Source organism: Siphateles boraxobius, unplaced genomic scaffold (genome assembly GCF_051911475.1).
Source record: "Siphateles boraxobius isolate OS27281-9 unplaced genomic scaffold, OSU_SipBor_1 6, whole genome shotgun sequence".
Taxonomy (NCBI): domain Eukaryota; kingdom Metazoa; phylum Chordata; class Actinopteri; order Cypriniformes; family Leuciscidae; genus Siphateles; species Siphateles boraxobius.
This window is the reverse complement of record NW_027509186.1, coordinates 13191792-13214157: the sequence shown is the minus strand read 5'-3', so window position 1 is coordinate 13214157 and position 22366 is coordinate 13191792. Positions and strand designations below refer to the sequence as shown.

Below are 22366 nucleotides of genomic sequence, written 5' to 3'. Positions count from 1 at the left end.
AAAGTTTTTTACTTTCTTTAATTAATCTGTTTTCAATATAAAGTGTAAAGACTTGGACCAGTAAGCAGCCGCATAGATAAATAAATATAAATCATTATTCTCTTTTATTTTGATTTAATGTACTTTTATTTAATTATTTTTTTTATAATTCTTTACTTTCTTTAATTAATCTGTTTTCAATAGAAAGTATGAAGACTTGGACCAGTAAGCAGCCTCATAGATAAATAGATGTAAACCATTATTCTATTTTATTTTATTTTATTATTTTATTTTATTTATTTTTTAAAGTTTTTTACTTTCTTTATTTATAAGTTTTCAATAGAAAGTATAAAGACTTGGACCAATAAGCAGCCTCATAGATAAGTAGATATAAATCATTTTTTTAAATGTATTATTTTATTTTTTTTAAGTTCTTTTACTTTCTTTAATTAATCTGTTTTCAATATAAAGTATAAAGACTTGGACCAGTAAGCAGCCACATAGATAAATAGATATAAATCATTATTCTCTTTTATTTTATTTTAATTTATGATTTAATTTAATTTATTTTTTGAAGTTCTTTACTTGCTTTAATTAATCTGTTTTCAATAGAAAGTATAAAGACTTGGACCAGTAAGCAGCCTCATAGATAAATAGATATAAATCATTTTATTTTATTTTATTTTATATGAATAATGTGACTCAATAGATAGATAAAACAGGAGAGGTATATGATTAGTGTTGGTAGTGTACATTCCCACAGACCTCCCTCCTCTCTCTCTTTAATGCTCTCCATGCTTGAGTGCAGGTATGACAGGAACAGGAGATTGCTCCTTGTGCTTTGGCAGTCGTCACTAGTTTAATGTTGTCTGCACCTGTCATTTCTCCACTGTGATCTAATTATTGATCTGATCTGTATCACTCCTTGTTTCCGCACTCCCCTGACGTGGGTGAGAGACAGTGAGTGTCATATCTAATAAGCATATGGATATTCCTGCTGCCTGCAAACAGATGAAATTTGTTATTATAATCCAGAGAGAGATGTTATCCACTCCGTCTGGCAGTGAGCGAGTTTGAGTTTGGCGTGTGTGTGTGTGTGTGTGTGTGTGTGTGTGTGTGTGTGTGTGTGTGTGTGTGTGTGTGTGTGTGTGTGTGTGTGTGTGTGTGTGTGTGTGTGTGTGTGTGTGTGTGTGTGTGTGTAAGTGTAAGTGTAAGTGTGTAAGTGTGTGTGTGTGTGTGTGTGTGTGTGTGTGTGTGTGTGTGTAATACTCTTTGTTTGTGTTGGATATGGCTATCTGTCTCAGACAAGGAATTCATTTTTGTTTCTAACCTACCTCTTTCTTTATTTCTCTCCATCACTCTTGCTTTTTTTTCCATACTAGGTGAAAGATCAAGAATTCCCGTACAGACGTAGCCTTGCTCGTGTCCTGATCAGTGTGGAGGATGTGAACGACCACGCCCCTCTTTTCACCATGGTGATGTATGATGGACAGGTGTATGAATCAGCTGCTCTGGGATCGGCTGTTCTTACTGTGACTGCACTCGATAAGGACAAGGGCCAGAATGCACAAATCAGCTACAGTGTCGACTCAGGTATGCACACGCTCACATACACTACCAAAGTCTGGACATACTTCACAAAATGGACACACTTGACTAAATTTGTCTCATGATAAATTAATAATAAATGTAAATTGTGTTTACATATACTGTAACTTATTACCAATCATTTTTATTTTTATTTGCTTTATTGAATAAATCTGTGCTCAAGAGTATGACTCGGACCAGTAAACATAGATCAATAGACATAAGCCATAAACCATAATTCATAAACATATGAATTTCTTTACCAACTAAAAATATTATTATTTTATTTTTAATGGAAAGTTGGACTGTGAAGGAAAAGCCAGCATACTTGGATCAATTTTTGAAAAAGCTGCAATTTTAATAGCTGCATATTTGTAAGATCTTATTTTTTTACACTCTTTTTTTATCTTTCAATGTAGGGAACACAGGGAACACATTCCGGATTGATCCTGTTTTGGGCATCATCTCATTGGCTCGGGAACTGGAGCTGTCAAACATTGGTCACTACGTCTTGTCTGTCAAAGCAACTGATAATGGTTCTCCAGCACTATCTTCAACAGCTGTCGTCCGGATTGCAGTCACCTTATCCGATAATGCTGGTCCCAAATTTCCCCAAAGTGAATATCAGGCGGAGATATCAGAAGGTGTTGCCATAGGAGCTTCAGTCATCACAGTAAACGCTCTAGGTCTATCCACCCTTACCTACGATATTCGCCACGGCAATGGTCATAGGACATTCCGCATCAACCAGTACAGTGGAGTGATCACTACACAGAAATCACTGGACTTTGAGACAGTTTCTTCCTACGTGCTAATAGTCACTGCAAGCAACATGGCTGGACAGGCCTCAAATGCTACAATAACAGTTACAGTTCTCGACCAAAACGACAACACCCCGGTGTTCCAACAGCTGCATTACCATGGAAGTATCAGTGAAGGCGCTGGGCTTAACAGTGTTGTGCAGAGTGACAACGGTCAACCACTGGTCATACGAGCAACCGATGCTGACCGCAACCATAATGCCCTGTTAGTTTACCAGATCATGGAAGAATCTGCTAGGCGCTTCTTTGCAGTAGATGCCGGGACTGGATCCATAAGGACAATTGCTCCACTTGACCATGAAACCACACCTACATTTCGTTTCCATGTTAATGTCCGAGACAGTGGGAATCCTCAGCTCTCAGCTGAGCGGCCTGCAGAAGTGACTATTGAGGTGCAAGATGTTAACGACTGTCCACCTAAATTTTCCCAGGATTCCTATGAAGCTGTCCTTCTGCTCCCAACTTATGAAGGTGTAGAAGCCCTACAAGTTTTTGCTACTGATCCTGATGGTAATGGCCAGTCAGAGCTCACCTACTCATTGACAGACGGCAGCTTAGAACATTTCAGCATTGAGGCATGTACTGGACTGTTGACTGTGAGAAACAGTACATTTAGCAAAGAACGATTTCGCTTTAACATCCGCGTTTCAGACGGACGCTTCTCTAGCACCGCTCTGGTTACCGTCCTCGTGCATGAGGCTCTGGACAGTGGGCTGGCTTTTACTCAAAATGCCTACAATTCCAACATTGAGGAGAACAATGGCAATATAACAACAGTTGCTGTGGTAACAGCACTAGGGAACAAGTTGAATGAACCACTGCGCTATACTTTGCTGAATGCAGGAGGGAAATTTCGCATCAGGCCAACTTCTGGTGCCATTGAAACTGTTGGAGTCCCGTTGGACAGGGAGGAGAAGGAGGAATATGGACTTTTGGTACAAGCGGGACGTGAGGAAGATCGTCTTCGTGTCGCAAGGGCGCTGGTCCGAGTTCAAGTCACCGATGTCAACGACAACGCTCCAGTTTTTGTTGGATTGCCATACTATGCTGCTGTGCAAGTAGAAGCGGAGCCTGGGACTGCAATATTTCAAGTGACGGCAGTGGACCGAGACAAAGGACAAAATGGAGTGGTCAGCTTCTTTCTACAGGATGAACTGGGACATTTCGAGATGGACCGTGTGAGCGGCGAGCTTCGGTTACGGAGAGCTTTCGAGGCGGATCTCTCCAGTGTGGAATATCAGGTTCTGGTGTTCGCCCGTGACATGGGAACACCACCTCTGTCCTCTTCAGTCACCTTTCCTGTTACAGTGGTAAACAGAGCGATGCCAGTATTCGACCGACCATTCTACTCGGTAAAAGTGAGCGAAGATATACCAGTATGGACTCCAATTCTGGGAATAAATGCCAGCAGCCCTGAAGGCCAGAGTGTCCTTTACACAATCAAGCATGGTGACCCTGGAACACTCTTCTCCATTGGATTTGACACAGGGGTCATTAGTGTCATCTCTGCCCTCGACTATGAGACCAGCCCTGTCCACAGACTCATTGTTAGAGCAACGGACTGCCTCACAGGGGCTCGTGCAGAAGTGGACGTTGAAGTTACTATTTTGGATGTCAATGACAACCCTCCAGTGTTTGAGCGGCCCTCGTACAAAGCCGTCATTTCAGAAACTGCCATGATTGGCACTGCAGCCTTGCAGGTGCTCGCAACGGACAGCGACTCCAAAAAAAATGCAGCTATACGGTACCAAATCATTCCAGACCATACCAACAGCACTGACCACTTCCACATTGACAGCAGCAGTGGTCTAATTCTGACCGCTCGCTCCCTGGACCATGAGACCATCCAGCGTTATGTGTTTCTTGTCAAGGCAACAGATAATGGCTTTCCCCCTCTGAGCAGCGAAGTGTGGGTCACAGTCGATGTCACGGACACCAATGACAACGCTCCAGTGTTTAACCAACTGCTATATGAAGCCTCAATCAATGAGTTGGCACCCAGAGGGCACTTTGTAACATGCATACAGGCCTCTGACGCAGACCGCTCAGACGCAGAGCGCTTGCAGTATGGCCTGGTGTCTGGAAACGAAAGGATGCTGTTTGAGATAGATGCCGCCTCTGGTGTCCTCACCCTGAGTGGCCAGCGACGCATGCAGCGCATGCCTTCCGCCATAACCCTGAACGTAAGTGTTTCAGATGGTGTCTTTACCAGTACGGCGCAAGTGCATGTTAGAGTAGAGCGAGCTAATCTGCACGCCCCCCAGTTCACCCAGGGCATGTACGAGGCTGATGTAAGGGAAAATGCGCCAGTGGGATCAATGGTCATCGCAATCAGGGCACAAGATTCTGATCCTGGACCGTTTGGGGATGTGAGGTATGTGCTGCTCTCAGATTCTGCTCGAGACTTGTTCAGTATTGATGGCAGTGGACAAATTATGACTCTTGAGCGTCTGGACCGGGAAGAACGAAGTGAGATGGTGCTGTCCATTTCGGCTGTGGATGCAGGTGGCCGATCTGGATATTGTAGTGTCCGGGTCACTGTACTAGACGAAAACGACAACACTCCACTTTTTAGCGCCTCAGAATACCATGCAAGTGTGCGGTCTGAGGTTGAACCAGGTACCCTTGTGATGCAAGTGCAAGCTTGGGATGTAGATCAAGGTGCCAATGGACAAGTGAGCTACAGTCTGTACAGTGAGGCCAGCCTGCAGGTTACTGAACTTCTGGATATCGACCCAGACAGTGGCTGGGTTGTCACCAAAGGCAACTTTGCCTCTTTGCGTGGGTCTGTACTATCCTTTTTCGTTAAAGCCTCTGATGGAGGTGCACCTGTTAAACATTCCCTTGTGTCAGTCTACATACATGTTTTGTCAGCTGATGCGCACATACCTTCATTCAGCCAACCACAATTCTCCTTTACTGTGCCAGAGGACATGCCCATTGGTTCCTTGCTGGGTGCGGTGCATCTACACACCTCGACTAGCCACTCTTCCTTACCAGTAAGCTTCTCAGCGGTGATCGGACAGACTCCAGAGAGTAACAGTGATGGAGTGTTTGTGGTAGACAAAGAAAGTGGCACTATCAAACTAGACAAAGCACTGGACCGAGAGCTGACACAGGCCTATCATTTTAAAGTGATTGCAATCTTGCAGCAGGGACGGTTGGATGCTGTTTCGGCTGTGGATGTGGAGGTCAAAGTACAAGATGTCAATGATAACAAACCTGCATTTGAGTCAGATATCTATGAGGCGTCAGTCACAGAGGGTCTTTCTCCTGGAACCAGGATTCTTCAAGTGCGAGCTTTGGATCCTGATTGGGCAGCTAATGGTCAGGTGACATACAGTCTTGCTCCACCTGGGTTGCTTGGTGGCTCTGGCGGTGAGGACATTGAAGAGCATGGTGCCTACTTTACAATTGACAGCAGCTCTGGTTGGATATCGACTCTGAAAGGCCTGGACCATGAACAGAGCCCAGCCCACAGTCTTACAGTCTGGGCATTTGACCTTGGAGATCCTGCTAGTCAGTCGTCCTCAACTACTATAACTATAGCAGTGAGTGACTCCAATGACAACGTACCGCAGTTTCTTCAGCCCCGTTACTTCGGAAGCGTACGGGAGAGTGATGCACCTGGTGAAGTGGTGGCAGTACTTAACACACGGGACAATGACAGCTCACCTGGAAACCGACAGGTTACCTATCATATTACAGGTAAGAACTTTTGTAACTGGCAAAAAATTATGTTAACTGCATGACCTTCTACACTGCAGAAAATCATGTTCTTACTGAGTTTTTTTTATGTATCAAAGAACATTTGAAACAATATAAATTTTCTTGAGAAGCAACACGGAGTAAGATACTTTAGGGATAGTTCACACAAAAATAAAAACTATGCCATTCGTTTACTCGCCCTACTGTTGTTTCAAACCTGTTTGACTGACTTGTATGATGGTACACAAAAGAAGATATTTAGAAAAAAAATTGTTCACACAATGAAAGTCAATGGGGATTGTTTTGTGATTGTGTTGTTTTGGATGCTATTGACTTACATCGTATGGACAAAAACAGTTAATTAATTCCTCAGAATGTCTTTGAGTTCCACAGAAGAAAAATCTCGTATGGGTTTGAAATGACCATGAGGGTGAGGGTGAGTAAATGATGAGAGAATTTTCTTTTGTTCTTTTTTTCCAGGTTTGGCTATTTCAGCTACGCTATTTATGCTCATGTCTTTGCAAACCTACATCGGTATCCAAATACGGCGAATCCAGCACGTTCGTGCAGCTCGCTGTAACTTGCATTAACGGAGATTACAATCGAGCTGCTATTAGCACGATTAGCTGCTATTTAAAAAATGGCGGTCACAAGTTTCGGTTTGTCTTGTTGTTCACGGTAACCCCGACCCCAGCCGCTGACGTAAGCGGTTCTTACTTCTAGACCAGCAATGATTTGGTGCTACTTAAGAACCACTTTTACTGGTTCGGAGCTGGTGCTTTGGTGGTCGAAAAACAATTAACCGATTTGAAACTAGGCTCTGGCTTCGAACCAGCACCAGCTCTGCCTTGGTGGAAAAGGGGTATGTGTGTGTGTGCTCTCAATCTAAACACAGCCTGATTTTGTGAAGCCCTGTTCTGCATGTAAGCATTATGTGGAACAACGCTATTATAGAATGTCATAAGTCCACAGTAATTACACCTCATTCATCCTTTCCTGATAATGGATTATTCGCTCTAGGGCTACCAGCTGGATTTTTTTCGGGTGGATGCAGACTTATTATTACTGGAGAGCAAAACCACACTTGTTTTATAAGGATTTTCTTAAACCTGTGATGCAACTGCATGCAAATTATACTGGTGCGAATTTGTGATCGGCAAACGCAACTCTTCACTTCACGAAACATAATACAGTGACATTTCCGAAAGCAGTAGTTTAGGTGGGTAGCGTCCTTTAAAAGGGCAAATATAAAACTCCTCCTTATCAGCATCTAGCTCGCCCTGCTTTAAATATACTTTTATATTCAAGCAGTGTAGAACACCTTGCTTGGTGACAAGAAACAGATTGCACACACCATCACACATACACACCTCGCACATGCTCCTAAGCAGCACACACTTGTAAATTATGGGCTCAAAAACTCATAACATTGAATTAGAGAGCTGCCTTGTTCTATAATTCATGCTTTTTCACACATGCACGCACACACACAAACACAGAAACACACTTCTTGAACAGAATTTCGATTAAGCTCAACCTTTATGCTGTGATCATGATTTAGACTGCCACCTGCAGGAGCAGTATTTTTAACAAGATTTACCACACACACACACACACACACACACACACACACACACACACACACACACACACACACACACACAAACACGAAGGCTCTGACTCTTTACTTAATTGCAGCCCACAGCATAAGTAAACATTGTGACACTAGCAGTTTAGATGCTTATTGTTGTTTGCGTTGTACCAAGGATTGTTTTCTGAATATTGACTTCTCTGTCATGTCTAAAAATTCATATATATATATATATATATATATATATATATATGTGTGTGTAAAATATAATCAATATCTAAATTAAGTAAATAAAAACAAGTAAAAATATATTTATGTAAACACACACATATACACATATTATTTATATTTTTTAATATTTTATATATATAGTTTTGAACCCTAAAAGATTAAAAGATCTCTATTCATTGTATTTGCATGGAAAGGACTTCAGAGAGAAAGTCATACACGTTTGAATTGTTGTATTTGAGTGAACTATCCCTTTAATTAAATCATAGCCCATAGCATGTAAACTAAAGTTAACTTTGTGACACAAGCCTTTGTGTAGTTGACATGTGTTCTAGTGAGAATATCTCTCTCTCTCTCTCTCTCTCTCTCTCTCTCTCTCTCTCTCTCTCTCTCTCTCTCTCTCTCTCTCTCTCTCTCTCTCTCTCTCTCTCTCTCTCTCTCTCTCTCTCTCTCTCAGACCCTCGTCGCCTGTCTCCTTCCCTACAGTCCACACTTTCATAACGTTTAAATCCTCTAGTTCAAGACAAACTCAAAGGTCAAACAGACTCTAATACACTTCTCTCAGCCCAGCGGCACAAACTGGGTCAAAGAACCGCACACCGTATCATATCATATCACACCAGAGGGAAAGAACAAGACAAGTATACAAACAGATTTGCGCTAACATCTTTACTCTCCTTAGGAAACAAAGGCATTGTGGGTAAACTCACCTCTCGGGGTATTTTACTGCTGTGTTCAACAGAGCACAGAGCAATTAAACAGTAAATAGTTACTCAATGGTAGTTAATTAGATCATTTGAACTTTTATTTAGAGGTTCTTTGCTGAAAGTCGTTTAAGGGTTTATAAAGGATATCTTAAAATGTATTAGACCAGCAAACTGCGTATCTCATTTTAACAGCAGTGCCAAATATCTCCTCCGTAACGGCTAAGATTTACCAGCCGTTAAATAGCTCTTCGTGTTGCTGTCTTGTAAAGGTGAAAGTTCACGGCAGAAACACTAATCGACCAGAACTGACGTTAAACGGCTTTAAACACATCAGTTCAATCTAATTGCTTAACAAGAAGTCATAAATATGCAACACTTTACAAATACGGTTTCGTTAGTTATTAGTTAACTACATTAGTTAACTACACACTTCTGCAGGATTATTCATATTTGTTAATGTTAACATTTACTAATGTTTTAAAAGAAAATAAACCCCACCCAGGCTGCATTTATTTGATCAAAAATACAGTAAAAACAGTCAAATATTATTACAATTTAAAATAACTGTTTTCTATTTGAATATATTTCTGAATATATATATATATATATATATATATATATATATATATATATATATATATATATATATATATATATATATATATTCAGATAAGCTGAATTTTCAGCATCATTACTCCAGTCTTCAGTGTCACATGATCCTTCAGAAATCATTCTGATATGGTGATTTGATGCTCAAGAAACATTTCTGATTATTATCAATGTTAAAAAACATTCATTTTAAAATACAAATCTTTTGTAACATTTTAAATGTATTTACTGCCACTTTTTATCAATTTAATGCATCCTTGCTGGATGAAAGTATTAAAAACCATACTGACCCCAAATTTTGAACAGTAGATGTATGTTGCTTTTGTCACTAAAAAAAATAAAATAAATCACACCTCATGAGATTTGAAATGACACTTGGTACAGTGGTTTCTGTACGACACCTGTGTGAACATAAGCTGCCTTTAATATTTGATGTTATAATGCAGTGACATTAGCACTTGATTGCATTACACACATCAGAGGGTTTCGAGCCATTGCTTATAAAGCACAGAAAAAGCATGCAGCTTGTCGAAGTCACGCAAAACACTCCCTCAACCCAGTGAGCGAGAGCATGGGATGAGAGAAATGAAGTCGGAAGGCGTCCAGGCCTTTGTCGACGCGTCTCAGATTGAAGCTGTTCTGTGTTGTCAGCCCCCAGCTGAGTTAAATTACTCTCTTTATTAGATGAATAAGGCAGTGCGTGTTTGTACTATGAGTGTACAGTAATTGGATGCTTGTCAACACGGCTGCTTTGATTATAGAGTCGTTTCCATTTAACTCTCGCTCTCATTTTTTCCCTCTTTCCACCTCTGTCTGCTTGAGGTTTAAAAGATGACCTGTTCTAATGAGTCGGGTAGGACTTCAGTCCGTGTGATAACTCTGGAAGGCAGTTAGGAGGACGTAATTGATGGCAGTGGTGATCATTTAAATGTGAATAAAAAGAAATGATTATTACAAATCATACTAATGAGCGTGCCATCATTGAGAGGACTAATGGAGGTTATTGAGATATGCAGATAATCCTGGAAGTGAGCGTGTGTTGTGTTACAATCGGTAGTGGATTTTATTGCTGCTTAAATTGTCACAGACTATTGAGAGATTAAGTGTCCGTTGTAATCTCGTGTGTGTGTGTGTGTGTGTGTGTGTGTGTTTGTGTGTGTGTGTGTGTGTGTGTGTGTGTGTGTGTGTGTGTGTGTGTGTGTGTGTGTGTGTGTGTGTGTAGGTGGGAACAGAGGCGGCGTGTTCGCTCTGGGTCTGGTTCAGGGAGAGTGGAAGCTGTACGTTAAGCGACCGTTAGACCGCGAGGAACAAGAACGGTACCTTATCAACGTGACGGCGACAGACGGACTTCACGTGTCCATGGCAAACGTAGAGGTCATGGTCATGGACACCAACGACAACAGCCCTGTCTGTGACCCGGTGAGTAAAACATTTAAACCTGCAAAGCCAACGGTGTCGTATGTGATATGCCTCTAACTTTTCAACATGATCACAACGGTTTGAAAACCTGCTGAACACGGTCTTCTTTCTTCATATTGCATTCCTGCAAAAACGAATGAAAATTTTCTCGCAATTGACCGTTCGCAAAGACCCGCCCCCTTGAGTTACTGTTCTGTTGCTATGTCCGGCAAGCCATGCCGCTCTCACGCCACATCATGTTCTCAGACAGTGAAAAATACATCGTGGAGCAGAGAGGACACTGACAACGCTCCGACAGACAGGACAGACCAGGTTACTTTTGATATGAATCAAAGTCTCAACTTTCAAATTTGGTCATTTTTTTAAAGAAATTTAAAAAATACCGTTTTTTGGCTCTTTAATGTGTTGTGAAGGATCTCTGTAGCTCCTCAGTTAAAGCTGCTCGTAAACCCGAACTTTTCTTCCTTTTAGTTAATTTATAGCATCAAATAAACATGAATGAACATCAGAAGGAATGTTGTTTCCACTGTGGAGAGACGTCAGTACACACCGTTTTTCAAGTTCAAATCCTAAAACGTTAATCTACTAACTCTCCTGACTGCTTTGTCGACAAAATGGCAGATTCGGCTGATGACGGAATATGATTGGTCAGATCGCCTGTCAATCAAACTCCCTGTGAAGGTTGAATTGACATGAGGGCAGTTGCGTTTTAGACCATGCGATTTTGAGTGTAACACTGAGTGGTGGGATATTTTGCTAATAAAATGATTGTGCCATAAGAATAGCTTGAGAACTTTATTATCTCTGCTCTCTCGGTGTCATCTTGTGAACTTTTATTACGTGTTACACATGCACAGTAAGGTGATTTTAAGCATTTTCAGATGTTTCAGTGTGGATGAGAAACTTTAAGAAAACACTAGTGTGGACAGAGAGCATTTTGAAATCAAAATACAGTTTTTAAATGTATGCGGATTAATGTAGACGTAGCCTTATACTTTTATATATATATATACACATACATACATACATACATACATACATATACATACATACATGTAAGGCTTTACATGGTAAAAGTTCATTCAGGGAATCATTTGGCAGTCATCTGAGTTATATTCCTTGCTGTTTTTTAGTTTGTTAAAAATCTAACCAGTGCATTTTTTGAGCATGTTTGCTTGGCAGTTTCAAATCTACATGGTAAACCTGAATGATTACAAGCCAAAGCCAGGAATATTTTTGGAACCACTGAGTCCACTTACAGCAGCCAAGAAGTTCAGGGGAAATGATCTATGAGCATAAAACATGACCTTGTTCTAATGAGGTCAAGCTGAAAATTAGGTCAGTCTGTTTAGCAGGGGGCATTTAGGTTAAGTCTCAACTTATCGAGCTGCCTAGATACAGTATGCAGCATTTGTGAGCATTATATGTGCATCGTTTTGGGGTAAATCAATAATAAAATGTTCATGCATGAAATAAACATTTAAACACTTTTTGTACTGCATATAGCTGCATTCAAAGTATAGTAGGCTATAATGTGCCTACTTGCCCAAAAAATTCAAATCAACGAACTAAGTGCACCTAAAATGGCAAAAACATTCAAATCAAATATTCAGACATACCAATAATGCAAAAAAAATATATAACATTTAAAGTTTGAATGTGCCTACAGTGACCAAAAGCATGTAAAAGTCTAGAAATGTTCAAATCAGATATTCAAATGTGCCCACGATGGCCCAAAACAATTAAATCAAGTGTTCATGTGTGCCTATAATGGCCAATAATGATTGAATTGAACGTTTGAATGTTTCCAATAATAGCCAAAAATGTTTGAATGCACATATGATGGCCCAAAAATATTCAATCAGATGTTCATGCATGTCTATAATGGCCAATAATGATTTAATTGAATGTTTGAATGTTCCTATAATGGCCAAAAATGATAAAATCAGATGTTCAAACAATTGAATTGATCATTTGCAAATGATGGCCAGAAATTATCTAATTGAATCTTTGAATCTTCCTACTGGCCAGAAACATTTGCATGCCGCTATCATGCAATAAAATGACTATAATGGCCAACAATGATCCAATTGAATGCATCTGTGATGGCCAATCATGTTTCAATGCACCTATAATGGCCGAAAATTATCAAATTGAATATTTGTATGTACCTGCAAATTGTCCAGAAACATTTTCATGCACATATAAATGTTTATATGATGGCCATAAATTATTGACTTCTGAACATTTGAAAGTGGCTGTGAAGGCCAAAAACATTTGCATGCACTTGTAATGGGCAAGAAACAAATCAAATCAGATGTTTCTCTACCTATAATAGCCAAATATTATTGAAATGAATGTTTGATTATACCTAGGATGGCCAAAAATGTTCCAAGCAAGTGTTTAAATGTGCCTATAAGAGTCAAAAACATTCAAAACAAAGAACATTGAAAGGCCAAACATGTTTAAAATGCATTTGTGATTGCTTAAAACAATTAAATCATGCTTTTTATGTGCTTACAATGGCCAAAATGATTGAATTGAACATTTGAATGTCCCTTTAATGCTCCTAAAAACGTTTAAATCAGATATTCAGGCATGTACATGATGGCCAAAAACATTTGAATATGCTACCATGGCCAAAAATGTTTGAATACACCCATAATGTCCAAAAACGATGAAATTAGATGTTCAAATGTGCCGACAATATCCAGAAGCGTTTCGTTACGCTGATGCCTGTAATGAGTGTGTTTGTGTCTGCAGGCCGTGTATTCGGTGTCCGTGTCTGAAGACGTCCCCCTGAATAAGCAAATCCTCCAGGTCAAAGCCACAGATGCTGATGCCGGCTCAAACGCACAGATCCAGTTCTCTCTGTTGGGCTCTAGAGCTGAAGACTTCATAATGCATCCACACACAGGTTTGAGAGTAGTTGGGTTTAAAGAGACGTCCTGTTTACGGCATTGCTGTTGGTTTATAAGACTCTTTCTCGCACTGCAGGCGAGCTGAGGACAGCCGTGGCGCTGGACCGTGAAAAGGTCGCTCGGTACTCTCTGGTTGCCCGTGCGACGGATGGCGGCGGTTTGTGGTGTGAAGCGGAGGTGACGGTGGTTCTCTTGGATGTGAATGACAGTCCTCCGATGTTTAGCATGCCACATTACACCACTAGCGTCTACGAGAACACCGCCACTAAAGCTCTGCTGACCCGGATACAAGCCATAGACCCTGATCTAGGTACGAGCATGTACCACTTCTGTACCTGTTGTCTCATATGCTTTCATTGTTAAACTTTTTTACAATCACTCTAATAGAGTATTTAAGCTTCATCCACTATGTATCTATCACTGGCAAAGCCTAGCAATTAATTTAGAAAATGCTACCATATGGTAAAACATGCTAGCAAAATGTTAATTCATGTTAACAAAGTGTTAAATAATGCTAATAACGTTAATTCAATAGCAATAGCAAAGTGTTAAAACATGTTAGCAATGTTTTAATTCATAGCAACATACTAAATATGTTAACAACGTTAACTCATGCTTGCAACATGCTAAATCCTGCTAGCAATATGTTAATTAATCATAATTAAAATTAGCAATGTTAAAACATGTTAATAAATGTTAGCAAATTAGTTAAATTATGTTAGCAATGTACTTTAACATGTTATTTAATGTTAGCAGTATGTTAAAACCTGTGAATTTATACCATCAATGTGTTAAATCATGTTAGCAACATGCTAGTTAATGTAAACAACATATTCAAACATGCTAGCAAAATGCTATGTCATGCTTGCAGCATGCTAAAAGTGTGATAAAACATGCTATCAATATGCTAATTCATGTTAGCAATGTGTTCAACATGATAGCAAACTGTTATGTTTCAACAAATTTCATATTAACAACATGCATGCATGCTTTAACAGCATGCTAAAACATGTTAGTTACATGTTAAATAATGTTAGCAAAGTGTTAATTCATGGTAAAAAATGTAACATGTTAATTAATGTTAGCAATGTGTTAAAACCTGCTAAGTCATGCTAGCAAACAAGTTAAATCATCCTAGCAGCATGTTAAATCAGGTTAGCAAACATGTTATTTCATGCTAACAATATTTAAATGCATTTGACCTTTGACAGCGTGAAAAATTATCCATTTTAGTTTAGTCCATTTTAGCTTATAACTATTAATAAGCAGTTTCGACCATCTAGAAACCAAGTTAATCTCTAAAAACGGAATATTTTTGGTGTAGTTTTGTAGATATAGAATCCTGCATGTGTTTTATTTTGCAGGTGTTAATCGTAAAGTGGTTTATTCCCTTGTTGACTCGGCTGATGGATTTTTCTCCATTGATAAATCATCCGGGATTGTGGTTTTGGAGCGTTTGTTGGACCGCGAGGTTCAGTCTTCGTACCATATAACGGTCAGTGCATCAGATCAAGGAATTCCTGTTCACCTTTCCTCTCTGGCAAACATCACCATCACGGTTCTGGACATTAACGACAACCCGCCCGTATTTGAGAGGAGGGACTATCTGGCAACGCTTCCTGAAGATGTCGCAGTGGGTGCGGAAGTGGTACAAGTTTACGCAGCGAGTAAAGATATTGGCACCAATGCTGATATTTACTACAACATCAGATCTGGAAACCAACAGGGCCATTTCACCATTAACATCAATACAGGTGAGATGCATTACATAAGATTATGTACACTACACAGAAATGTTAAAGGTGCACTATGTAACTTTTTTGTGTTCAAAATTAACAATATTTTAAAAAACGAGTCAATGCTTCAATAATCTTTCTTCCAAAACGTGTTTTTCTCTTACCCTGATTGTCTAAGATAAGCCTATTAAAAGTGTTATGTTATATTTTAGACCTGTCGGGATAGTTTTCACAGGAAGTTACGTACATGCGTCACTCGCCCGTACATCTTGTCATATCCGTAAATAGAGAAAAGTTCCTCCGGCTACTTTGACATGTGTCTGGTGTGTGAGTGGTAAAGGTTAGTTTTGACAACATGTGAGAAAGGTTGACATGGAGCAGATAAATCTCAAACCTCTGGAAAATCACCTGTTTAAAAAAAACGCCAAAAAGAGGAGAGTCTGCTGGCAAAACAGAACCAGACAGAGCTTGTAATAAAACCAGAATCTACAGCAGGGCTCTCAAGTGTCACACATTGAGTGTGACAGTCACTCATTTCGGTCTTTAGTCACGCACTCCCGCCACACATTGTACTTCTCACGCGGAAAAACTATTTATAATATATTTAATATGCCGCAGCGCCCAAAATTTCTCTGGCTGCGCCACTCTCACTGTGGAACCGGCAGGAATCAAGCGCGTCTTCCCTGGAGTTCTTAGTCGAGCATGCCCAATCAAAAAAATAAATAAAGGGGCTACACAATAGCCAATCAGAAAATAGCACTATTGTATCTGGGTAAGATTTAACGCAACAACCAATGGAAAAAAAAGCATATCCTGGAATTGTTCACTTGATTTTGCTACAACATCTTCCGAAAGTTTTACAGCCTTTTCAACAATTCAACAGGCTGTAAAGCCTAGTCATATTTTCGTTATCATATGATGACTGACATATTTGTCACATTATAAACATCTCTCTCTCCAAATAGGCTTAATAATTTTATTAGCACTAAATACATTAAAGTGTATTGCATAGTCAATGTTATAGGTCACTTTTAAAAACATGTCATATTTTATAACTATATCCTGGCCATGGTTGCATTAATCATTGCATCTGTCTTACAAAGATGTCAAATAAATACCAATTAAGCATCCTCTCATTCGCCCTGAGAGGAAAGCCCCTAAAAAGGCCCTTAGAGCAAAGGTTTTCAATCCTGGTCCTGGGGACCCACTGCTCTGCACATTTTATATGTCTCCTTTATCTGACACAGCCAGTTCAGTCCATAGAGCTCTTTAACGAGCTGATGATCTGAATCAGGTGTGTTAAATGAGGGATACATACAAAGTGTGCAAAGCTGTGGGTGCCCAGGACCAGGATTGAGAACCACTGCCTTAGAGGATGCTGGCCCAGAGAAGGTGCAGGGTATAGGCCCATTAGAGGAGGAGAAAGAGGAGACAGTGCAGTTGGAAGAGGAAGAGAAGGTGGAAAAAATCGTTTCTTCAGCAAGTCTGAGCAATTACAAATATACAAAAATTACAAAAATATAACATTGCTCCAAACAGTTTGGAAAAACAAATCTTTTTGCATTTTGAATGTGTCTAGTCGAAATGGTATAATGATTTATTGTGTGGTGGGACATTGTGAACAAATGGACATATTAGATTATTAAGGTACACAAGAGTACACACTCCAGCTTATGAAATGTGTTTTGTGTTGTAAGTGTTTGTTGCACATTTTGATGCCTTGATAACAGGGGTAAGGGGCTTAATGTAACTAGAAAGACTATATATTAATACCGTATAATATATAATTTAAAATAAAATTAAGGAATGCATCTTCATTCCTTCCCTCCCCACTAACATTTCCCTTAGTTTCAGATAACTTAAGCTAGCCAAACTGAGCCAAAGCTTCTGGCCTGTTTGCAAAGTAGTTGTAGAGTTTTTGACTGCATCAATAATAATGTACACGATGGGCTATATATTAAATGTTCTAGCCTAAAAATGTTAGACAAGCTTTCTTCTAACTTACCTTCTCCATCACGACGTGCATTCATGCAATGTTGTTGGTTACCTAGTAACGAACGTACGGTGGCTGAGAATGTTCTGTCAACTTCCGTGTGTTCGCGCATCTATGTTGCCTAGTAACGAACGCAATCTGGCCGAGATACATGCGGCAGGAAACCTCACTTTGTGTGCCTGCGCCTCGTATACAACGTTATATATAAAGCTTGCAGTACAACTTGGTTGGCATTGCCTTTTCAGCGTGAGAAATACACGGTGTGGCGTGTGACCGTGTGAACTGGTTGAATTGCGTGTGTCTCACAGCCAATGCATGAGACTTGAGAACCCTGCTATTTCATGATAGCAGCATGCTAAAACATGGTAATCATATACTAAATAAACTTAGCAACATTCTAGTTTATACTAGCATGGTAAACAAGCTAGCAAAAAGTTAATTCATGATAGCAAAGTGTTAATTTACGGTAACAACATGCTAGCCACATGTTAATTCACCATTAATTCTCATCTGGCAAAACACTGGTGGATCATAATTTTCACAGCTCCCAGTTTTACTCATACCCCTTTTCCACCAAAAAAGAACTGGTTCGGAACTGGTGCTGGTTCAAAGTTGGTTCGGAGTTGGTTCAACTTGCGAACCTACTCAGAATCGGTTTTTTTTCCCCACTGACTAGAGCGCCCAGCGAACGACGTCGTTACATCACTGTGTACGTCGCTATACGTCTTAGAAACGCTTGCAAGTACAACATTACTTTGGGATTATCTCTAACTCCATGTTCCAAGAAGGCTTTAAAAACAATTGAAATATGTAAGTCTTTTAACCTTTTCCTTTGATATGTAATCTTTTCTGATTAGTTATGTATTAGTATGTCTTGTCTTTTTTTCTTTCCGTTTATTTGTTCTATATTGTGACTGTTTTCTTCTTTGCTTACATAATGTTTTCAATAAAAAAATTAAATAAATTTAAAAAAAGCTAGAAACGCTTGCGCCAACTTCAAGCATAACAATTACAATGGCAGACTACATAGTGTTTCTGCAAATGTTTCTCCTGGCTTTGCGGTCAGAAAAGATGTTTAGGACACATCTAAACCCGCCCCCAGCCCCCGACATAAGCATGACGTGGTAAAAGAACGGTTCTCTGGTTCTAGTCCAGCAAAGAGATGGTGCCGCTTTGGAACCAGTTTTCCTGACCAAGAACCGGTTCTTTGGCTGTCGAAACACAAATAACTGGTTCGCGAGTAGGCACCGGCTCCGAACCGGCTCTCAAAATGCTTTGGTGGAAAAGGGGTATCAGAGATTTTCCCGTGGTGATTTCACTGTGTTCTTTCAGTGCGCCTAAGAAGTCTATTGGACATCTCAGATGGACCCGTTTTTTGCATAAGATCGGACAGGGAGGAGCTCTAGGACTGACTCACTGGGTAACCTCAGGTTCCCTCAAATCATGTCAGCAATATGTTAATTCACATTAACAATGTGCTTAAACATGTTGATTCAAGCTAACAGCACGTTAAATCATGTTAGTGATGTAGGCTACTAAAACATGTTAGCAAAATGCTAATTCATGTAATTCAGCAATTCATGCTAGCAATGTGTTAAAACGTTAACAAATTATTAAGACATGCTAGCAGTGTGGCAAAACATGGTAGCAGCAAGCTAATTCATGTTAGCAACATGCTAATTAATTTTAATAATATCATGCTAGCAACATAATTAATGTTAACAACATGTTAAAACATGCTACAAACATGCTAATTCATGCTAGCAACGTGTTAAAACATTAATTAATTCTAGCAATGTGCTAACACGTGTTAATTCATGCTTGTAATGTCTTTCTCGCTTTCTTTCTCTTTCCACTTCACTAAATTTAAAGCTTATAAAACTTTCAAAATTTCATACGGCTTTGTCAAGCCAACATCAAAGTTTGTCCCAACGAAATGTACTCATCTAGTTATGGTTGTCTTAGCGCTGTGATGGAAATTAAGGAAGTACTGTGTCTATTAATGGGTAAAGCTACAGTAACATCTTCAGCTAGTCAGCCTGAGATCCTTTCCATCTAAACTGGTTATATCTCGTTTTATGAGAGCTAGGATAATCTCTCTCTCTCTCTCTCTTCAGTTTTGAGACCGAACCATATTCAAGCACAACCAAAACAGTGTTCTTCTGCAAAATACATGCAGTTTTGTAAGGGTCCAAAAGTTACATAGTGTACCTTTAATTATTAGATGTTCAAATATGCATATGATGTCCAAAAATTATCAAATTGAATGTTTCTAGTTGGCTACAATATAACTGTATTTTTTTTAAATTGATATAATATATTTATATAATAGTTATAATAAAAAATATATATTTATTTATCTGATATATTCAGTCTGTATTGAGTTAAATGTTTACCCCTGTGCCGTGTACAGGTGCCATCTCGGTATCTCGACCGCTAGACTTTGAGTCCTGCAAAGATTATTTCCTGACGGTTGAGGCCACGGATGGGGGAACTCCGCCCCTCGGTGCTGTTACCATGGTGAACATCAACCTGACGGATGTCAATGACAACGCCCCCATGTTCAGCCACGACGCCTACAGCGTGTCTCTTAGTGAGGATTCTAACATAGGAGACACTGTGGTCAAGGTGAGAGGTCATGAAATTCACATCAGTCTTATTTTTGTCTTTTGAGATCCGTCTTATAATTCTGCCTTTTTTCACGGTTGCCTAGGTGACCGCGGAAGACGTCGACAGTCACGCGAACGGCGATATCCTGTATTCCATCGTCAGTGGCGACCGAGAGAACCAGTTCTTCATCGAGCCAATCACGGGCCAGATCAAAGTCAACAAGCAGCTAGATCGAGAAACGGTGAGGAACATGGGACAAAATCCCACAGATCAGGGAACAAACAAAAAGAAATTAAATATTTCACGGCAGACATCCACACATGAAAGCCTTTAATAACAGATTTGGTTGTAGGGATTACTTTATTATTAAAAAATATTATCCTTGTGTCTGAGATTAAGATAATGGTATTACACCTGTAAAACCGTTACATGACAGATAAAAAAAGGCGGGAGAGATTATCATTGATTGAGTGACTGAGACAGATTCCGCTACATTTTTTTACATAAATTTGGCCTATTATGTTTCAAACTTCATTTGTATTTACATGAGTGAAAATTAGCATAAGGTTTTTTTCTAGTGGCACATAATGTTATATCACTGAGACCACTAGATGGAGCTAAAGCTTCTTTGGATGATATGCCAAGTTTCCTTTTTTACTCTCATGTCAATTAGCGTAATGAAGTCATTGTTGTTTTCAGCTTACGGAGTCTGTTCAATTATAGACGGTTAAAGGGGGGTCGGATCATTTCCTGGCTCTTTTGAAATACAACTTTGATGTATGGTGTAGACATACTCTATTAACTCTCAGTGTAAATCCTCTCTAAAGTCCATTAATTGTAACTAAGCTGTAAAAAAAAGAAAGAAAATATAATGATTCATTTAGGAAAAGAATCCCTTCTGAATAGTGTTTAACATTATGAGTGGAGTTTTGGGAGAAAATAAAATGCCATAAATGTCTAAGAATCAGTCCCTTTTAATGAACAGAGAAGAGAAAAATAAAATGAGGAGAACATTTTAGGGAAAGAAAATTAAAAATGGCTGACTTCCTGTTGCGTCTAGGGCTTCGCTCCAAGAATCTTTTTCTGTAGGTATTGGGACATTACATTTTATATGCCGTTTTTCATACACACATAAGAAACATAGCAGGAGGAGATCTTCGTTGAAATTTTGTAGGTAGCGCTGTTGAGCTATTTTGCCACACCTAATTCTGAAACTCACATCAGATGGGACTTATCCCCAGTTCTGACACGTGCAAAGTTTCGAGAGTTTTGAGGCATGTTTAGGACCTTAAAAATGTAAGGCCCTCATTTTGGAGAAGAATCATAATAAAGAGAGCAATTCCAAGGTCTTGGACGTTTAAAAAAAACGGACATTTGTGTGTCTGTATGTGTAGAGCTTCAGATGATCTGTCAGCTTCTCATGAACTATTTATGACACAGGCAAAGTGAAAGAGAATTTATGGATTTGTGTTCATCTCTCTTTACTTTGTACTCTCTTTTCATCTCTTATTCTGTATGTTTTTAACTCTCTCTCTCTGTCTCTCTCTCTCTCTCTCGGTCTCTCTCTCTCTCTCTCTCTCGGTCTCTCTCTCTCTCTCTCTCTCTCTCTCTCTCTCTCTCTCTCTCTCTCTCTCTCTGTATCTGTAGATGGCTGGTTACTCGTTGTCCATCAGAGCTCTTGACAGCGGGACGCCAGCCATGTCCTCAACAGTTCAGGTCAACATCGACATCTCTGACGTCAACGACAACCCACCCACCTTCACCCCAGCCAATCACACCGCGGTTATACAGGTACAATAATGAGCGACGGGTAAATCAGCCAATCACGTCCGAGTAATTTCATCAGTTTAACACAAGCTTTTACTTTAACAACAGGAGAACAAGCCTTTGGGAACGAGTGTGCTGCAGCTGTCCGTCGTTGATAAGGACGCCACCCACAACGGCCCCCCTTTCCATTTCCATATCCTGGCAGGAAATGAGGGGGCGTGGTTTAAACTGGATAGAGAGGGGCTGATGACCTCCAATCGGGTGTTTCGTAGGTCAGAGGGCACAGAATACATCATTCACGTGCAGGTAATGCTGGACAAAAATTTGCTTAGTTTTACAGAATGCATAAACTTGATTATACACTACCGTTCAAACGTTTATGGTTACGTTTGTTAAGATTTATATATATATATATATATATATATAATTATTTTTTTTTGAACGAAGTCTCTTGTGCTCATTTGATCAAAAAATACAGTAAAAACTGTAATATTGTGAAATATTATTACAATTTAAGGTAACTATTTGATATTTAAATCCAATTTATTCCTGTGATCAAAGCTGAACTTTCATTATCATTACTGCAGACTTCAGTGTCACATGATCCTTCAGAAATAATTTTAATATGATGATTTGCTGCTCAGGAAACATTTCATATTAATATCAATGTTGAAAACATATTTCAAATTT

General features: G+C 39.5%; 1 protein-coding gene across 3 annotated transcripts in view; it reads left to right on the top strand.

Moving 5' to 3' along the window:
• The window catches only part of fat3a (FAT atypical cadherin 3a), a 168838-nt gene that overhangs the window by 120844 nt on the left and 25628 nt on the right, over positions 1 to 22366 (top strand). For all 3 annotated transcript variants that reach the window (XM_077207755.1, XM_077207754.1, XM_077207753.1), the window contains 10 exons: positions 1362 to 1572; positions 1986 to 6095; positions 10453 to 10649; positions 13413 to 13566; positions 13647 to 13880; positions 14935 to 15324; positions 19713 to 19927; positions 20013 to 20150; positions 21557 to 21700; positions 21785 to 21982. In XM_077207755.1, coding sequence (XP_077063870.1) covers positions 1362 to 1572; positions 1986 to 6095; positions 10453 to 10649; positions 13413 to 13566; positions 13647 to 13880; positions 14935 to 15324; positions 19713 to 19927; positions 20013 to 20150; positions 21557 to 21700; positions 21785 to 21982 — 5991 coding nt within the window. The remainder of the gene's footprint in view (positions 1 to 1361; positions 1573 to 1985; positions 6096 to 10452; positions 10650 to 13412; positions 13567 to 13646; positions 13881 to 14934; positions 15325 to 19712; positions 19928 to 20012; positions 20151 to 21556; positions 21701 to 21784; positions 21983 to 22366) is intronic.